This window comes from Ambystoma mexicanum, chromosome 13 (assembly GCF_040938575.1).
Source record: "Ambystoma mexicanum isolate Mex_15411 chromosome 13, UKY_AmexF1_1, whole genome shotgun sequence".
Classification (NCBI taxonomy): Eukaryota; Metazoa; Chordata; class Amphibia; order Caudata; family Ambystomatidae; genus Ambystoma; species Ambystoma mexicanum.
The window spans coordinates 510,764,729-510,785,819 of NC_090938.1; the positions used below are offsets into that span (position 1 = coordinate 510,764,729).

Below are 21,091 nucleotides of genomic sequence, written 5' to 3' on the forward strand. Positions count from 1 at the left end.
TGAAAGAATCCAATTGCGCTATGAAACACTTGTGTATAAGCGCATAATAAATAATCAATCCGCAGATGGATGATGGGTCATCAACGCTACACAGAAGCATTGTACAACATGATGCTTTCACCAAAATGATGCTGGCATTTCTGCTGTGAAACCTGTTTATGATGGTGAACACAATATTTGCTAGCACTGCCGTTGTAAAGCACTGTGATGCATGTGTTCACAATACATGCAGGCATGGCCATGTAAACACTGCCTCATGATGGATGTGCCCAAATATTTCCAAGTACTGATATGATGCTGCCCATAATGTAGGCTACTACTGCCACTGCAAAGTGCATGTGCGTGATGACTCTATGCACAATATATGCCAGCATGGCCTTGTTAAACACTTGCTAATGATGGCTGTGCCCAAACGTATGACTGGATTGCCACTGTAAAACAATGTCATGATGCTGTGCACAATAAATACCTTCATGCCTCAGAACAGAAAACTGTGCATGCTGGAGGACTCAGAGAGACTGCCCTTCTCTGTCAAACTTTATCTCTATCCTTAAATCTCTCTCACGGTCTTCCTCTCTTTCTCGGACTCAGAAACACAAACGCATAACAATTGCTCACAAACACTCATTCAGTTACTCGCACATACATACATACACGCACACACTCGTGTGCGCGTGTGCATTCAAACTCTTAGACACACACACACCATATCATTCAAAACATGCACATACAAATACTTTATTATTATTATGTTTAAGTATTTCCTTTGCAGTGATGTTGCTTTCACTCTCCTCCCGGTCAGCTGGTTTTGGGGCGTCCACAAGGTCTAGCTATGGTGACACAAACAGGAAGGAACACATGTAGGGCCCAGATCTTTGAACATGTGAACTGTAGCGATCACAGTTCACTCCCTTGCAACAGTATGTACTTGGAGCATGTTCTTCAGGTGGACCAGCGGGCAGAAGGGACTGCCCCTATGGCCTCTGACATTTGTTATGTCCACCAAAGGTGAAACATCCATTGCCATTTTTGCATATCAAATCTTTACATTTGAGAGTTCAATCGATTTAAGGTAAAGTTCACCCACTGTATGCCCCCATTATGTATAACTCTGGGTCCTCGGGCACTGGAGCTCGGAACTACTCTAGCCATCTTCTGGTTATTTGATTTGACCCCACAGGTGTGACACTTTTCATTACTGTAAGAAAGAAAAGGACCTAGGCTAGTTAGCCATTGGTGTGGGCCGCACACCTGTAATACCCACTGGGGGTTAAATGTCTTCTTTGTATTTGTTAGAATTAATGTAGTCAAGTTAGAGAATTTATGTAAGATGAGATCATTTATTCATCAAGCTTCGTGTTGCTTTCAATAGTCATTGGTTAAACATCACCAATCTGATTGATGCTGAATTAATGGGAAATGGAAAACCCTCTGGCTAATGCATTTCAGAAATGTTCCTTCTTCAGAGCCGGGTTTCAATACAGCATATCACTGTTGGAGTATATATTAGACATAATGCAATACAGTTAGACATGAACAATTGGTCATAGACATTAACAGTTTACAAAACAGGGTACCCACAGTTGAGAGAAACATGTAACACAAAGGAGAGAGAACATTGTAAACAATCAGTAATTGCATCAAAAGGTATTTCATGTTGGTTTAATATTTTCACCTGTGTTGGTTAGTATTTCGTCTGAATTTAATAGTCTTAAATTATTACTGTTGTGTGTTCCCACTAAATGTGCACTAGTTTACTTGTGCGGCTATTCAGTTGCCTGAGGTTGTTTACAGGTTCATTAACGTGCTTAAATGCATGGTGCTGTCTATCACTTAAGGGGCAGTGCATGGGAAATCACCCTTCTTCACTCTATCATGGCACTGATCTGATAGCAGATGGCATCGCTAATCAGGATCAGTGTGTATGAGTAATCTCAGTCTGCGTTCGCCGAACACTGCAAAAATAATAAATGAAGCGTGTCAAACTTGTAAAACGTGTTATCTCATTGCCGCTTAGCTGTACTAAACAGTGTCACTACTCAGGACACACTGTTTATGTGAAGGATGCGTTTACCTTCAAAGCGCTTGCAGCACCGATGTAGTACTTGTCTCTGTGGCGTTCTGCCTGCTTCTGAAGCCGGGACACGGTCTGCAAGTGAAACGTTGCCATGGCAACGTTTGTGTATAAGATGGCCGCTCTCTGTGAAGCGTGACGGCCATATTGGTGTGGGCAATTGCTGTTGTCTGTTTAGTCAAAAGCAATTGTCATCTTTGTCCAATTACTGCGTAATGTAAGTTTGTTTGTTAAAAGTAATCCTGGCTAATGGACTCTTAGTACAAACCTCAATGTGTGTATATTTGTGAAGTATGTGTTTGCTGCACACAAAAGTGTACGTGTTTACTGCACACAACAGTGTGCGTAGGAACCAATAAACCGCTGATGATGAAAAAAACGCAAATGGGGAAATAGTTGTTGTTGAAAGGAAATTAAAAGAAAAAGTAGGCAAACATTGTTATTTGTGAAACACGCTGATGCTATACATGATGGTATGCGAAAAGCATGGTAAGGTGCTAATGATGAAAGAAATATATAAAATAAGGAGAATGACATATAGACTGTCATTACGTTATATTGTCTGGATGCACAGCTCTGTAGTGTTTACAATGTCAATGAAAGAATATCAATTGGGAACCTGAACGCGACAGAACAACTGTCCTACTTGCCGGCCATAAAACTGCCACAGATTTCCGAACAGCAAAAAGAACAATTAGGAGCCCCTTTCACAACACAAGAAGTGGGTGACGTGATAGCAGCGCTTCCTAGGGGAAAGGCACCAGGCCCAGATGGTTTAGGGAACGGGTTCTACAAAGTATTCCTGACGCAGCTGACAACCGCCCTCACTCGCCTCTTCAACCTAATTAGGGATAAAGGAGCTGTCTCAAAGGATATGGGAGACACTGTCACAATTCTCCCCCTAAAGCCAGGGAAAGACCCGGTGGAATGCTCCAGTTACCGCCCCATTGCCCTCCTCAATACTGACGCAAAACTGTGTGCAAAAATACTAGCAAATCGGTTGGCGTCAGTATTGCCCGAGATAATACACGCAGACCAGGCGAGCTTCATACGGGGAAGGCACACTTAGGATAATGTTAGGCGGGTAATTGACATCATAGACTGGGGCACCAGGGGCCCCCAGAAATTCGCTATCGCTGCACTTGATGCCACACGAGCATTCGACAGTATAGACTGGGAGTACTTAAGTCTGGTACTGGAGGGTTTCGGCTGTGGGCCGACGTTTACTAAGATGGTGCTGGCTAATTATCAGCATCCATCTACGCACCTAATTGTAAATGGCTACACATCAGAAAGACTCAATATCCGGAGAGGTACTCGGCAGGGATGTCCCCTCTCCTCTCTCATATTCGCCATGTCAATGGAGCCATTTACCCACAGGATTAGGGAGGACCCGGGTATTAGAGGGGTGCGAACAGGGGTGACCCAAAATAAGATAGCCCTATATGCAGACGATATTATGCTCTACATGGCAGATCCAAAGCACACGTTACCCAGAATAATTAAAGAACTGCAGAGGTTCGAAAACATATCAGGGTTCATAATAAATTACGCCAAATCCAAAGCATTGAATGTAACCGAGGGTAGAGGGAACATAACTTACCTAGAGGAACGCTACCCCCTACAGTGGGAAAAACAGTCCCTGGAATACCTAGGAATCCGCATCACCAGATCCATAAAAAACCTGCTCAAAGCGAATATTACTCCTCTATGGAAGCGCCTGCAGGGAGACTTGCAGAGATGGGATGTCCAGGAATTAGCATGGTTTGCTAGGATAGCGGCGATAAAAATGACCTTGTTACCCAGATTACTGTACGTGGTAAGTTCTACCCCGGCAACTCCAAAAAGCCGTGTTTAAATTTATCTGGGGGAATAGGAAGCCGAGAATCCAAAAAAAGATCATGATGCGCCCAACACTTCTGGGGGGGCTAGGAGTGCCGGATATAGGGAGATATGTCCTAGCGGCCCAATTGGCTCCAGCACTGAAATGGGCAGGTAGTGACCCCCTCCCAGGGTGGGGGGAAATAGAACAGTCCGCGACAGACACCCCACTATGTATGCTGCCATTCCTTAAGCCAAAAGCACGAGAGAGGGGAGGTATCCTATTGGAAGCGACAAAAACGACACTTCACACCTGGGATACGGCGATCCATGGCAGGGGGATCAAACTAGGCCTGGGTTCAATGTCCCCTATTGTACATAATGCAGATTTTTCGCCTGGGCTCCAACAAAAGTTCTGGGACGGCTGGCAGGGAGCTGACGCAATGTCCTTACGAGACTTGTACCAGGATGATGCCCCACTTTCCTTTGAACTATGCAAACAAAGATTCTGAATCACAGAGCATCACAGATTTAAATATATACAAGTGCGTCACTGGATCTCACACCCAGAGGTAAAACGGGCTGGATTACGCCCCCCAGTAGGTCTAGAACTCACGATACGGGAGGGGACACAAGGAAAAGGGATCTCTAGACTGTACAAGTTGCTAGATAAATCGCAAGCAGATGAAACCCTCCAATATATGAAGGACTGGGAGCGGGACATAGGGGAGGAGATCACACAGGAAGAATGGAGTCAAATCTGGAGAAGGGCTCACAAACTATCCAAATCCACGGCAATCAAAGAATCAGCATATAAGATATGCTATCGATGGTATTTGCCCCCAAGTAGATTACATAAAATGAACCCCACATATCCTTCAGATTGTTGGCGCCAGTGTGGAGAAAGAGGTGACCTATTCCATATGTGGTGGTCGTGGCCAAGGATAAAAGTGTATTGGAAAGAAATACTGAGTCTTATCAGAGACATTACAGGTGCAGACCTACCATAATCCCCTAAGGTCATTCTGTTGGGGGCAGTGTCAGAAGGGATATACGCAGCTTCGGGGAACAGAGCGGCCCTCGTCACCCACCTACTGTCGGCAGCAAGGATGACAGTGGCCCAACGATGGAAGACAGTGGAAGGCCCTACAGCCCCATGGTGGTGGATGAAAGTGTGGGGAGTCATGGCGATGGAGAACATTTGCGCCACAAAGTCAGAGTCATACCTGAAATTCTTAGCCATATGGGACCCACTTCAGGACTATGTGGGGGACAGGGAGGCTCAATTCTTTAAACCCAGGACTCTAAGAAACATTCATATTAGATAAAGACAGCTGAAGACAGGGAGGAGGGATGAGCTCAGGAAACTGCTTTGCTATGGTTATAACATTGGTTCAGTTTGGTTCAGATAACTCTAAGGGAAGGGGTGGGAAGGGTGGGAGAGGGTGGGAGTACTCGGGGGGGGCGGGGATTTGGAAGACAATAATAGTCTTGATGTCAAAGTTCAAGTAGGTTAAATAATTTGTACGGATGATAATGGTTGTAATACTGCTGTAAACGAAGGCTAACTGTTGTCTTACGTTTAAAAAGAACAAAAATGAAAATAAAGTTGGTTAAAAAAAAAAGAATATCAATTGTGGAATATATTGGTGTAAATAATATTTGTAGATTGAGGAGGAAGACATGTAGGCAGTCATTGTGTTATACTTTCAGTGTGCAGTGCTCTGTGATACATGCACTGTAAATGAAGGAATATCTAATTTTAGAGTGAAATGTTCATGTCACTTTATCAATGTTGCTCTCTAATGGTGTCATTGTATACTCTTCTTAATAAAGGAGCTCATCATGGTTAATGTTGTTCACTAAACATGGTGTATTGGTGATTGACATAATATAACGAAAACCGTTTTTTGAAAAGAATTAACTAGCAAACAAGACAGTGTATTCTTGGACAGTTAACAAAAGAAAAAATATGGTGCATCATAAAAAGCAATTTAGGTCGAGCTCATCATTCATTCCTCGCGGTGTTAAAGCCTCGAGCCTGTTGATCCAATAGGATTCCCTGTGCTGCCTTGTTTTCTTAATGTCAATATGGGTTGTAGTGCTGTCAATGACTTCTAACACCTGAAATTTTACTTGCGATACATTGTGATTTTTGTCATTGCAATGTTTTGCCACTGCTGAGTTGGTGTTCTTATTCCGTATGCACTATTTATGTTCATCCATGCGGATCCGTAGCTTGCGGCCTGTCTCTCCCACATAATACAGCCCACAAGGACAGAGTATGCAATAGATGCAGTTCTCTGTGTTGCAGGTTGCATGGCATCTTATTGTGATGTTCTCTCCTGTATAAGAATGTAAGCCGATGCCTCCTTTTATTATGTTGTTGCAATTGCTGCAATTAAGACACGGGAAAGTGCCAGTCTTCCTTGTTGTGTTAATTTTTCTTGGTTTGTCTTCGCGTGTGTTCACAAGTAGGTCTCTCAAGTTACTGGATCTTTGGTAAGCGAATATTGGTGGATCAGTAAACTGATCTTTTGTTCTCTCATCTTTTGTGAGTATTTGCCAATGCTAATTAATGCACCTCTTAATTTGCATGCTCTGTGTTGAAAATGTGGACACATATACGAGTGATGGTGATGCTGAATTGTTCTTAGGACTGAGGGTACTTGCTCTTGTCTTTGTGGCTACTTTGTTTGTTGCTTCTTTCACATCCTCATCTGGATACCCATGCTCTTCTAATTTCTTGCTCAATTTGGCTAACTCTTGCTCAAACTCGCTCTGGTCACTGATGATCCTTTTGAGGCGTAACATTTGTCCATAAGGTAAATTCCTTAGAGTATTTTGAGGATAAAAATTCATCCGATGTAACAAATTATTTCAGTCTGTGGGTTTGGTGTAAAGGGATGTTGTTATCTGTTGGTTGTGCACATTAACTTTGATGTCCAGATAGTGTATCCCAGGGTTCGTATCTCAGAGGTGAATTGAATCCTCTGGTCTATGTTGTTAATATATAGGAGAAATGTGTTCAGTGTTTCTCTTGTGTCCTGCCATATATCAAATATGTCGTCAATGTTACGCACCCACAATTTTAGTTTGTCCTTTCATTGTTCTTGTTGTAATATGTGGGTAGTTTCAAATTGATACATAAAAGCATTCGCGTATGACGGTGCCATCGTAGCTCCCATGGCTGTGCCAGATGTTTGGATATAGTAATCGTTCTTGTATTTGAAGTATGAGTTTGTAGAAATTAAAATCAATAGTGACAGAATAAATTCCTTGACTGCCCCTATCTCTCATTCTCGTAAGAGGAGCCACTCCACTGCTTCTTGACCCAAATCATGAGGTATACTTGTGTAAAGACTGGCCAAATCGATCGTAAAGAGGATGTCTTATACTGTTAATTGTGTGTTCTCCAGGATGTTCAGGAAGTGTGTACTATCCTTAACATATGTTTCAGTTTTCTGTATTATTGGGTTGAGAAAGTAATCATTATATGTTCCAAGTGGTTGCAATATTCCTCCTGCTGCCGCTACTATTGGTCTTCCAGGTGGGTTTGTGAGTCCTTTATAAATTTTTGGTCAAAGGTAAAAGTGTGGGGTGGTGGGTCTCGGTGTCTGTAGGAATGCTTTGGTTTTTTGTGATCATTTCTTTTTCTTCTGCTCTTGTTAGAAGAGTTGCCAAATTGTCACGGCTATCATTAGTTGGATCATGTTCAATTCTTGAATAGACTGTATGATCACCCAATTGTCTCTTGCATTCTCTTTCATAATCTTGTGTGTTCTGAATTACCATTACTGTCTCATGATGCTGCCATAAACTGGGCCACTCACTCTGGTCTAATCTGTTGGGACCACAAAAGACCGTTAACGCTAGTCACACCTACATGCTTTGCGAAATCACATTTATCAGGGTTGGACTGACCTATATGTCAGTGGCTAGAGGCCGCCCAACAGGGCAGTGTGGGCGGCATTTTGTGGGCAATATGGCTCATAATCATGACTTCATGCCCTGAGCTCAAGTTACTTTCATAGCATTTGTCACACATCTTTCCTAAAAAGCTCACCTCGAATTTTATCAAACGGTTGGGCACGCCTGGAGACTGCCCCTGGGTGGTATTGGTGCATGGTATAAATCAACATAACATAAGTCAGGAATTGCGATTCTCAAATATGGGCAACATTTATTTTTGGTGCCCTGCATCCCCCATCCATCCCCTCCAGAGCCAACCCGTATCTGGGTATCCCACGAATGTATAAGAGTCGGGAAGCGGAGGAGGTCTGGAGAGTCATTTGCGACAGGTAGTTACTACGAGGAGTAGTTTTGGGGTACTCTGTGTCCTGCACGGGGGAAAGACCCTGCTTTTATCCCATCTAGGAAATACCAGTACTAGCAAAGGCCTCTCAACCTGGCAGAAACCCACTAAACCTTCTCTTCTTGCCTTGCTCCTAGTTGGTGGGAAGTTGGTTTAGGTCACATCTGTATTACTCATCCGATCAATTTATATTTTCAGTAAATCGACTTTATTTTTTGCATGCAACACATCTGTAGGTTTTCCTTGTGGCCACATTGCAGATCAATCAACTGACCTGCCACTACACGGCCCAGCATTTGGTCAATGAACATTCATGTTTCTCCAAAGGAGCGACAGAGGAGGCGTGAACGCTGAACCTCAGCCTTTACATAACGCTGCTGCTGGTTTCTTCTCCCCCCCCCCCGCTCACCCCTTCCTTCCCCCTTTCTACCACTCCTCTCGTTATTCACTTTTCTTTCTAACTTGCTTCCTCCCAGTCTTTCTTTATTCCTTCATCCCCTTTACGCTCTTCTTTCCTTTTCTTTTTTGCCTTCTTCCTTCCCAAAACGTTCTTCTTAATTGCTTCGTCCCCTTAATGCTTCCAAAACCTTTTCCTTTTGCCTTCTTTCTTTTATATTCCTCCACCCCTCTATACTCCACTTACTTTCCAATTCTGTCCTTTGTATTCCTTCCTCTCCATTATGCTCATTTTTCCTTTTCTTTTCTTGCCTTCTTCTGTCCCCATTCTTTCATTTTTATTTTTTCGTTCCCATTATGCACACTTTTTCTTTACTTTTTTGGGGCCCCTTCTCTTTTTTCATTTTGATTTCTTCCATCTACACCTCCTTTTGTCATTCTTTTCGTTGCTTTGCCTGGCTCTTTCTCTTTCTGTATTCCTTTTTAGTGTGGGCTAATATGGGGCGCTTAAGAGACGATTGGATGACGTGTGAGGAGGGACACACGACTTGTGGGAGTGGTTTGACTGTTTACCCACCCATTGACTGCACATGGCCATGCTAATCCCTATGGCCATTTACCCACACAAAGCACAACTTGATGGGATCTCATTGTGCAAACTCTACCAAGTAGTACAATCCAGCCTTTATCTGCCAGTGTTTTTTTAAACTGTCAACTGAGAGTTAATTGCAGCTGTAAATGTCTACTGGTGCAATTTTGGTGACTTTAGCCACTTGCTATACATCTGTCCTTTGAACTGAAGTGCTGTTAAAAACAACTAATGACAAAGCCAGCAGTTTTGGCTTGAGGTATTCGATAGGTATTTGCCAGGTAATTAAGTCATTTACCCTGGTTATCATTGCCTTTTTTTAGCGCTTTAGTACGTTTATGTCGTGCATAAGTATATCACACAAGCTTTCACTTTCATTTCTTCGTATTCTCTCGCTCACATTTTCACTCTCATTCGCCCCTCCCCCCTCCCCACCCTCCCCTCTCTCGCCTTCGAAATCCCATCACCCCTGGCAAAGGTTTACATTTTTGCAATATTTAATGTTGCATTCTACTGTCTCGGGTGTACGTGCGACTATAGCGGTTTAAAGGGCCAGCATCTAGTCTGCTTTAAGAAACGTTGTCGTGGCTTTTATTTTGGCGTTGGGTTGGAGGCCACACTCGTATATTTTTAGCTTGAATGCCGGCGTGCCCTGTTTTTCTACCTGCCAAAACTTCCACTAATCACTGACGGGAAATGTTCACGTGTTTAACGTAACAGGGTTACTACGCAAAACATTTTGTCTGGGGAAACCACATTTTTGATAATATTCAGCAAGATCGGGAGCGTGGCACTTGTTTGTCCTTTTTAAATATTTGTTTTTCTTTTACTGGGATTCAAGAATCCCGTTTAACTGCCATGCCACCGTGTGATTCAGTCCAGCGCATTCCTCGGTCTCTATGGTGATTTTGGGTTTGTTTCTCGCCCGCTCTTGGCATGAAGGTACAAGTGCGCTTAGGGCGGGAATTCAACAATACACGGTTGCGCCGCCCTACTTCAGGCATAAAGCTTTTTTGTATATTGTGAAAAGGATACACCTGTTGGTTTGCGAAAGGGTCTGGTAGCATTGGCCACAGCGGCTCTCCGTGCGATGCAAACTCCCTCAAGCCCGCACCTGCCTGCATTGCTCCTCTGTGCTCTAATGTGACAGGCTTGGGCGGATAATCAGTTTTGCTGTTGATGTGGCGCTGATTCCTGTGCGCACCCCAGCGCTCCCTGTGCTTTGTGAAGTAGGCACGGCGCCTGTGCGCTGGCAACGAAGCTTCAATGCGCAGGCTTGGTCTGCAAAGGTAAGGCCTTATGTGCTTCCGTGATTGAAATTGAAGGGCATTCTTTTTTTTGGTTCTGTTTCTGCAGTTTTTAAAATTACTCTGAGAATAATGTGTACTTCTCATCTCTTTCGCACGTGGGCTACACCATTGCTACTTCACTAGGCCTGTCACTCCCCCCCCCCCACCTCTCCTGCCACAGACCAGTATCTATCCCAGAGGCGTAGCCAGGGTTGTTTAACAAGTGGACCCTGGAGCTAATGCATTATATCTGTATCCCCCCCTATATATCCGTGTCGCCCCTGTCTCTAAGTGTCTATGCGTCGCTATGTTCCCACCATCCTGTTCACGTGCCTGGTCTCGGGTGCTCTAAAGATAACCATCTTATCGCATCACTACTCTTACTCTCTACTATACACCATCACTCAACTAGAACACAGCTATACCCCTGATTAATTCGGCCTAGCTGTCCACATACGAATACGACCTCATCAACACCTCATCACCCTAATGAAACGCGGCTAGCCAAGCACATTCCGGCATAGTTGCTCACATATGCGTCCTTCAGGCCTAACACAGCGAGAGGCCAGTCTGCATGTCTACCCACCAGACTGCACACATCCAACTGAAATCTCCAACACCACACCTAAACACTAGGACGCAGCTACCATCCGGCAATTACACCAGCTGCACTCTTATCTGGTGCACCCATGCACCCTACAACACTATCTCTCTCTACTGACCAGAACTATGGTTCCCGAGGGCGTTCAACCTACCAGCGCTTTGAGGTCATACCAATGATATATAGAGCGCTATATAAATGCCAAGAAACATAACATAACATATTAGGGCGCACACTAAGGGATCCTGCAGAGGGAAAGGGGGCTTGCTCTGCCCCACGGATGATGCTGCAGGATAGCGAGAGAGCACAAACCAATCAAGTGGGGACTTGTGGAGGCAGGGTTGTGTCTCCCCAGACATTTTTTAAATAATTGGCTAAAATGGTGCATTTTACAGTACACTTTCTGTGATAAATTAGGTAAAAACTAACTTTTATACCAACAAAGTGAAAGGTGCACTGAATAAGCCAAAAGAGCTCTTTACTCTGGTACGTTATCTTTCTTTAGCAGGTATCGCCTCGTCGTGAGTACTGTACGACTCTCTGGCTGACTTTTTTGTCACTAAGGTCAGCAATATGCGGACATCGATCACAGCCACAGGACTGCCTACGAGTAATACGATTTTCTTGCCCCTTTTTGCAGCTGATACTGAAAGATGGTCTGCCTTTCCATTGTTTACCTCATCTGACATTATAAGGGCAACTAACTGCCTCAAATATAGTTCCCCTTCATATGCTATCCCGTTGGGCACTCTTTAAGAGATTATAGCTCACAGTGCTCCCTGGCTTTGCTTGGTAGTCACTCGGTCTTGCTCGACTGGTGTCATTCCAGCAGTACTAAAAGCAATCCTGTGTTATTCCCTTGCTTAAAAAACCTTCTCTTGACCCCCTCTATTCTCGCTAACATTCACACTATCTCACTTCTCCTTTTTCTCATGAAACATTTGGAATCTCTGATCTCTCCGCTTCTTACACCTTTTCTTGAGCACTCCAAATTCCTTGACCCTTTTCAGTCAGGTTTTCACCCTGGCCGAGGCACTGAAAGTGTCTCGGTCATGGATGACCTGACCAGTTTGGTGGACCAGGCGGGGATGGGTGCCCTGATTTTGTTCGCTCTTTCGGCAGCATTCGACACAGTGGATCTTCCTACGCTGCTTCACTGTCTCTCCCAGACTGGCCTCTCTGGCCAGGTTCTTTCTTGGTTTGCTTCTTTCTTGACAGGGTAAGACATAAAAAAAAGTCATTTAAATCCAAAGTCACAAACAATACAGAGGATCCTTTTCCAACACATTTTCATAATCCACTATATGCCAGTACTCTGCAAGTGTAAATACATGTTCATACTGAGTGTGCCCAAATGTCCATTTTGGTGCACCTATTTATTCCAGTATTCCCACATAAGAAAATACTCCTGTTTGTTTTGCCCAACATGCCAGTAATGATACTATAACAAAACATGTACATGCTGGCTCTGCCATTAAATGCCAGTATCCACATGAAAGAGCATACTCCTATTTGCATTGTCCGAAAGCCAGTAAAACACGCCATCTAAGAGTAAGAAAACATGTCCTTGCTGGCTACACACATGACCCACACCCATGTAAGAACACCCATCATGTTGTATTTCCCCTCCTAATTCCAGTAAAAAATGTCATGCTACAGTAAGAAAACATTGCCTTGCAGGATTCACAAATGTCCCCTCCCATCATGTTGCCTTTGACCTTAACACCAGTAAAAGAAATGCCATGATACAGTAAGGAAATTAGCCATTCCCTCCTCCATGTAAAAACACTCATCAGCAGTGGTGTTGATAGGTCTGGAAAAGACCCGGGGCTACGCTAATGTCAGGACTTTCGGGACTCGGGGCTAGCTAGCCTTTTGGTTGTAGCCCCTGAGCTTCTATCCAGGGCTACAACCAAAAGAGCCAGGGCTATAGCCCGCCAGGATTCCCCTAGCGATGCCTCTGCTCATCAGGTTGGCTTTGCCCTTGATGCAAGTACAACATTTCATACGTTGGTAGATTTTGACCTGACCAGATTGGTGGACCAGGCGGGGGACGGGGGCCCTTATTTTGTTCGATCTTTCGGCAGCATTCGACACAGTGGATCTCTGTCTCTCCCAGGCTGGCCTCTCTGGCCAGGTTCTTTCTTGGTTCGCTTCTTTCTTGACAGGGTAAGACATGAAAAAAAGTCAATTAAATGCCAAGTCACAAAGAATACAGAGGATCCTTTTCCAACACATTTTCATAATCCACTATATGCCAGTACTCTGCAAGTGTAAACACATTTTCATACTGAGTGTGCCCAAATTTCCCCACTAATTCCAGTAAAAAATGTCATTCTCTCTCTCTCTCTCTCTTTCTCTCTCTCTTTCTCTCTCTCTCTCTCTCTCTGTCTCTCTCTCTCTCTTCCCCCAACAGTCATGCACCCATACAGTTTATCTGTCATTCACACAAGCACCCAGAACATTCAGACTGCATTTACACTTGAACTCTCAATCACATTTATCATTGCACTATGAACAACTAATCTATGAATTACTGATTACAAATGCAGGGCTTGAGATAAATAATTGATGAGCAGAGACTAAAAGAAAGCCATGGGTATCAGGCATCACCCATAGTTGGAGGCTACCGCTGGGGAACGAGAAGCTGCTAGTAGTAGAAGGAAACCCCTATTGCACAAGTCAAAATGTTGCTTTGATATAAACTCAATATACATTTGATATAAAAATCATATAAAAAATGTTTGATTTAGATTTTATATCCAATGTATATTGGATATGAAGTGTTTTCTAATTTATATCAGTTTTGATATAAAGTGAATATACATTTTATATGAAATCTATATATAGATGGGAGCAGCGCTCAACGATGTTGCTCGGTCGAGCGCCGAGAGTGAAGTGAGCTCTAACGATGGGACTTGGAATCTAGGGTTTTACAAAGTGACACAATGGTGATGTTATAGAGGGGTTGGGCCCCGCTGTGATAGGAAGCAGATCTATATTTTATATCAAATTGATAAGTCCCCAAGTTTTTGATACCAATTTTATTGAACCCCAATAATTTTTATATATACATTTTATATATTTTAAGAATCCCAAGAACGTTTGATTTAAATTTTGATTTAAAGGCATGGCCCTAGGGCTCTGACGTTGTGGGGGAAGGGGCTTGCAACCTGGATATATAGCCTTTCTGGGAAACATGGGCGCTCTTTCAGTTTTCCAAGGCCTATTCAGGAAACAAAGATTATGAACAGCTACAGTTACGATGAGGGGAAAACACCCCGTGGAAGCCCGGGGCTTATGACAATAGTAGTATTTCTGATTGTTTTACGGTGTATGACGGGATTGAAGATGCCCAGGATTTAATGGCCGACTATGAACTTGAAGAGTTTTGAGGGGATTACAATGTGGTTTTGGATCAACCAGCCACGGGCAGTGGGGGCTCCGAAGACAGGGACTGTGAATCTAGGGTTTTGTAGCTGGTGATGATGCCCAAGACTGAATTAGCCCCCCCGGGACTTGATGAAAAATAGGGCCCTATGTGTCGGGGTGAAGAGTGCCAAGCTGTACCAGAGACTATCAATAGTTATTGTGTTTGCTGCTCAAACCAACTTGGAAACCCTGTGGATCCTGACAATCGCCTATGTAAGGAATGTGTTTCGCTAATGGAGACAGATACGGACACGCCGGCTCTCTCTCGCGTTGATATTCTGGCCATACAAGGGTTTACGGTTATAGTGGCTGGAGCGTGTTTAAAACAACACTTGTACAGATGGTGCTACGGACATAAAGGAAGGGAGAATAGCTCAGCGGCAACATGCTCGCTTTGGAAGCAAGATGACACAAAGCAACACAGGTTCGATCCCTGGGTCCGCGCTTAGAAACCTATGGGTATTTAAGCGCGTTATAAATACGCAACTAATATAAACAAATCCTGTAACAGCATCTCAATGCCACCGGCGTGTGTGAGCGCTTTAAAAATGCAAAAAATAAAATAAAATTGATGATCCACAGCAGGATGCTCACAAATATTTGGAAATATCTTACGCAGATAATTTGCTACATAAAATATGTTTCGTGTTGAGCCCTAAACATATAGTAGATTTGCTGAGCTTGACACTGCCGCTGACACAGATAAGGATTGGCGTAGGGACTGAACAATGCACGTCTAAAACATTGTGGGGCATAGAGTCAACGAATAAGCCTCCTTTAAAAATGAAGCAGTTTAGATGCGTGTGTCTGACGGCTGTTAGAAACATTGTTGAGAAAACGGTTCCCAAGTCAGCAGTTATAAAGGATATCTAATTGAACACCTAATGGAATGTTGACATGATTGCTTATCATGGCAGTGGCGTGCAATGTATCTGTGCAGTAATCGCATGTACTACGTAGGCTATAGAAGGATCGATTTGTCAAGTATTTTAATGCAAATGCATTTAGAATAAAAATACATGTTTCAAATGTTAATACAAATCTTTTGTTTATAAAACCTAGTTGAGTCTTTATGTTGAGCGGTTATGGGTGAACATGTCTGGCCTGAAGCTGTCAAAAATATATTATGATGAAGGAGGTGTTGGTAGTAAGGGCGGAGTTGACAGCCTGTTCTGTAAACTGTGAACCGATGGTGAGAAAATGTCATGGGTAGCAGTCAAGACATGTCTTTCAGGGGAGGAGGCCTGCACGCTACACAAGCCGGGGCGAAAACATTTTAGCCGACGAATAACCATGGTATCTGACGTCGACCAACAGTGGCAGGCAAATATTATGGATTTGAGCCAGTTCAGCGAAGACAACAATGGTTTCCGCTACATTCTAGCCGTCATCAACCTTCTATCAAAATACACCTATGATGAGGCTTTAAAGACGGGTCACAGCATGGCGACTGCTTTTAAATGCATATTTAGAATAAGCTGAGCCCCATTAAACTACAGACTGATGCTGCTAAGGAGTTATTAAATAATCCGCTACAGAGTCTTCTAAAGCAACACAGGGTGCATCACTTAGTAACACACTCTGAAGTTAGATCCTCTATTGTAGAATGATATATATGAACTTTTAAACATGGCTCTGGTGATTTTTCACAGTTAAAAACACCCATAGATATGTGGAGGTGTTATCCACTTTTATAAATGTGTATAACAACACGCAACACAGATCTATTAAAACCGCACCGCTGATGGTGGTCTTGAAAAAACTGTACAGCGAAAGACTTTTTAAAAAGACGACACTTATTCCCCTTAAAGAGGGGGATCATGTGCAGATCTCAAAACACAAGGATGTCCTTACAAGGGGCTATGAGCAGAACTACAGCAACAAGATCTTTATCGTAGATGGAGTGACTCAAACAGAGGGCATCTATATATACATACACACTAATTGACTATTCGGGCGAGGGTGTTCAAGGTGTTTTTTTTACAGGGAGTAGATCCAGAAAGTCAGTAAAGACCAACAGTGAGTTTATAGAATTGAAAAAGTCATAAAGAGTAAAGGTTGTGGAGCCAGTAAACAGTATCTAGTCAAATGGCTAGGGTGGCCTGACGAATTCAACAGTTGAGTGTCTGCCAGATGCCTATAGGCTACAGATGTGTCTGCTTGGAGTCTGCACCTTTCTATATTATGCTCGCCAGCAACGCTTCAGCCAAGACATTCCCAGGGAACAAAATATCCAACTTTACTGTGAAGCTGACCAAACCCGTAAATTTGAAAAAGCAATGGATAGTGGCGCTCAATGAAGTTCAGTACGTCCGATCGTGGGACACTTTAGCCCTGGGCAAAGCCATTTGTATCATAAAACGAACACACCATCCGAGGCTCTGGCCGGTTTGGTTCCCCGAGGGGCTGTTTCCCAAATATACAGGAACTTCTCAGAGTCATCAACAAAGCCATATCAATCCTACCCGAGTACGGTGATACAACGCTACACCTAGACCAGCACCAGTGGAATGTTTTTTTTTTACAGGGTCCAGGGTCCGGATGCATCGGCTAGCATTTCAACAGCGGGAAGACTGCAACATATTGGGAAGCGTGCAGTACGTTACAAGTAAAGCACTGTGGAAAAATACCTGCGCAGAGATTAACAGGGTTTTTTATATCTTACTGCTTTACAGTGATATTGTGGAGTATCAAAGGGTGGTGGATTGCTGACCCCGCTGCTTAGAACCGTGGAGATTAAAGGGAACAACAATGATATTGTGAACATTTAATACAACAGGCCCGATTACGTCCCAATGTGTACAAACCATTTTGACACCATCAACATACAGATAAGAGACGACCAGGGGAGTTTGTATCATTTAAATATGGAAAAATGTGGCTGTGGTTGCACTTCAGTCCGCTCTGGCTGAAAGACGAATAAAACAACATTATAATGGCTGTGTTGAAGAACTATGGAGACTCTTGGGCCTATATGAAATATAACATGAACGAGGCCGGTTACGGCAATCAGCCGTATGTTATCAGAATCCCTATAATGTATGGTGCGGGGCTCGGCTGTATCTTTAGAAGTCATTTTAAGACGTGCAATGCCCGTCCTACGTCACTGCTTTCAATTGGCTAAACCGCACCTGAAAACGGCAACCACCGATATTGTTAAATACGTCATGGGAAACGTGACAACAGCGGTTGCTGAGCATCTCGACAAACAGATAAAGAAGGGCCAGGACGTATCAGGGCTCATTTATAAACCACAGAAGAGCATTAAGAAGGAGAGGTCAGCATCCCTGCTGTGCGGCTCCATGAAACCCACCAAAAAAAGCAGATCAAAAGCCTGACGCGGACAGTCGAGTAATAAGAAGAAGCGTGTTATCCCTAGAAGAGACATGGGTGTGAATAACTTTTAAAGAACAATGGCCTTCTTACACCGAGCCTCTGGGTAATGTGTGAAATCAGAGCTCGATCTCTTCACCGTACCCTGACCCAAACAAGCATCGATTACAGTTTCTATGTGGAGGTCTCGCTCTCGGGGCTCTGTCGCCGCTTGCCCATATAGAGTTCTTTGTATCAGGGTCGGCCACCATGTATCTGGTTTGAACAACATGCTGCTGCATCTAACTTGTAAAATAGCAAAGGCGGATGGGACTGACATTGCGGGTACAGCACGAGTGGGAACGATTGCCTACACGATAGCCACCATGTTCAACCAGGTGGGCGTGATGTTGGGTGATCGAATGATAACGTAGGGCGATAATATGTACACATATCGGGCCTATATAGAGAGCCTACTAAATTATAGCCCGATATCCTGTATAAGCGGCTATCAGCGGGTCTCTTTTATCGCAACACTGCAGGCCATTTCGACAACACTGCTCTGGACGGTGATAACAGGGGTTTTGCAAAGAGAACCCTTCACACCAGAACCGGTAGAGTATTTGATTAACTAGGCCACTCTGACCTTTTCTTCCAGGATAAACTATTGATCAACAGCGTTGACCTTAAAGTGAAACTATCCAGAAACACAGACGCTTTCTGTCTTATAAGCGGAGACACTGAACAATACAAACTAGTCATCATATTGGCTAGTTTATTTGTCAAACATGTAAATGTCTCACCGACCATTAAAGACGGGCGCATGCAGAGGTGCTGAAGATATCTAACGTGAAGTATCCTGTGGAGAGAGTCGCCCTTCAAATCTTCCGTATTCCTTCCGATAGCCGGGGCACAGGTCAAGACAACCTGTTCCTGGGCCAGCCTTTAAAAATAATCATCATTGGTATTGTTCAAACAGTATCGATGGCTGGGGCATACGATCAAAATCCCTTTGACTTCAAACACTGTGACATGAACTATGCAGCGTTACATAAGGACATTGTCCTAATCCTTGCCAACGCGTATGCTCCTAAATTTTGAGTTCTAAACATAATCGGGGAATACATGGGACTGGTGGCTCTCACAGGGAAAGCACATGCGTGATGCACCGATCTCAATCGAGTATGCTCTCGGCTATACTCTACTGGCCTTCGATCTGAGACCTGACAACGTATCAGCAAGTCATTTCAACCTCATGAGGAGCGGAAACCTACATGCTGAAATAAAGTTTGAAAGAAACCTAGCTGCCATGCACTTTCTGCTAGTGCAGAGTGTTTTCGATAGCATTCTCAAAATCAACGCACAAAGAAATATACTTTTTGTTATTTAATTGATATTCTACAGATAAAAGGATGTTTGCGTAAGTATAGACGCGCTTGGAAAACATTTCACGGTCAGTATACGAGCGATACATGTACCATGCGCCTACCCAGGAATCGGCTGGTTAGCCTGGTGGTGAACACCGATCTGCAGGCCCGTGGTGGAACACATTGGATAGCTTTGTTTTTGGAGGGGGGTGTGCTAATGGTGTTTGATAGTTTGGTACACTTCCTGCAACAACCCATGTACAGCAGAGTTTTAATGGACTATGTGAAAAACCTAGCAAATTATTTACGTTATACCACTGTGCTGGTTCAAGACACTAAAGCTGTGACCTGTGGTCAGCACTGTATATTTTTTGCCAGTCAAATGTCTGAATGGAGATTGCTGTCTGCTATTTTGAAAATGTATTCGAACAATCGCAATCAAAATAATCAAATGGTGGCCAGATTTGTTAACAAGACATTACCTAATGTGTATAGATGTTGCAAAATGTTCACAGTGTGCCAAAAATATAAATGCGGCTCGTCTATCCAGTGATACACGTGTCAATAAAATGCGTTGTGTGTCATTATACATAATAAATAATACAACGTAATAAAGAACCAGTCAGTTTTACGATTTTGAAAACATTTATTCATAAAAAATAAAAGATAGTTTTTTTTTAACCTTTTATTTAACTTTGCACAGACATCACACCAGTCCTGACAAATAGGTAAACATATTCAACAACACTACATTACATTTATCGAGAGCATGCATTTAGAGTCCCACAGCCTTTTCAGTTTACTTCTTCAACACATCTATCCACCAGATATTGTCTGTATCTCCCCCATATATCCCTGGGGCGACTGTAGCGCGACAGCAGGCCGGCATAGACCTCTTCACGATCACTAGTCCAGGTCATGTCATTTTCCCAATCGGTTACTGTTGGTGGATCCTTATTCTTCCAGCGGATCAAAATTGCCCTTTTGGCCACAACCAGTCCCAGATTGAGCAGTTTACGCCATATTGGATTCATTTTATCAGTTGTGCCCAGCATACATATACCTGGATCCCACATCATCTGCTGATCCGCCATCTTATCCAATGCAGCACATACATCAAACCAATATTTAGCTAGCCGCGGACAAGATCACAGCATATGCAACAAGCCCGCCTCCTCGCTCCCGCACCTAGGGCATTTACCCTCTGCTGTAGGATACATGGATTAAATCCTAGCCGGTGTGTAATATGCTCTATGAAGTACCTTATAATGTGTGAGGCGATATCGTGAGTTTTGAGAGATGGTCTTGGTCAATGCACATAGTTCAGCCCAGCGCTGCTCAGTGATGGTCAGGCCCAGGTCGAGCTCCCATTTGTCCCTGTCTTCCCAGGCTAGGGGTTCTCTATTAGATAGTGCTATTTTGTATAACACTGAGGCAGAGGTCCGGACTTTCCCGGCCGTGAGTAGGTAGCCCAGACCCAGATGTATCTGGGGTTCGATAGGAAACAGCCATAGCTGAGTGGAGACGTAAATATTGCAATCTCTGCAGAGGATTACTGCCAATAATAACAGCCATGGCTTCCCAACTGACAAAGTGTTTATCCAAAAAGAGATCGCCTAATCTAAGTATGCCCTTGGCCTGCCAATGCGTGGCCAGAGCCCTGTCCTGGGTGGGGAGAAGGTAGTACGCATCCCATATTGGCATGTTCGGGTGATACAGGATCTCATGTGTCGAGCGACCAGCAATTCTAGCCCAAGCACTGCAGGTCGCCAGTGCCGGGTTGATCGTGTTATCGTGTCTGACCTTAGCAGTGGCTGCTTTGTGCAGTAATTTCAATGGACCCAAAGTACGCATCTCCAACAGGAAATGTGGGACCTTGGGGTTACCCTCTATCC

General features: G+C 43.7%; 1 protein-coding gene across 5 annotated transcripts in view; it reads left to right on the plus strand.

The window, feature by feature from the left end:
* The window catches only part of LOC138521404 (serine-rich adhesin for platelets-like), a 282,350-nt gene that overhangs the window by 42,522 nt on the left and 218,737 nt on the right, over nucleotides 1-21,091 (plus strand). Inside the window, exon 1 of one of the 5 annotated variants that reach the window (XM_069634191.1) lies at nucleotides 10,225-10,484. The exons of the other annotated variants lie outside the window; for them this stretch is intronic. Coding sequence (XP_069490292.1) covers nucleotides 10,462-10,484 — 23 coding nt within the window. The 5' untranslated portion in view covers nucleotides 10,225-10,461. Of the gene's footprint in view, nucleotides 1-10,224; nucleotides 10,485-21,091 lie in introns of those variants that run through there. 5 annotated transcript variants of the gene reach the window in all.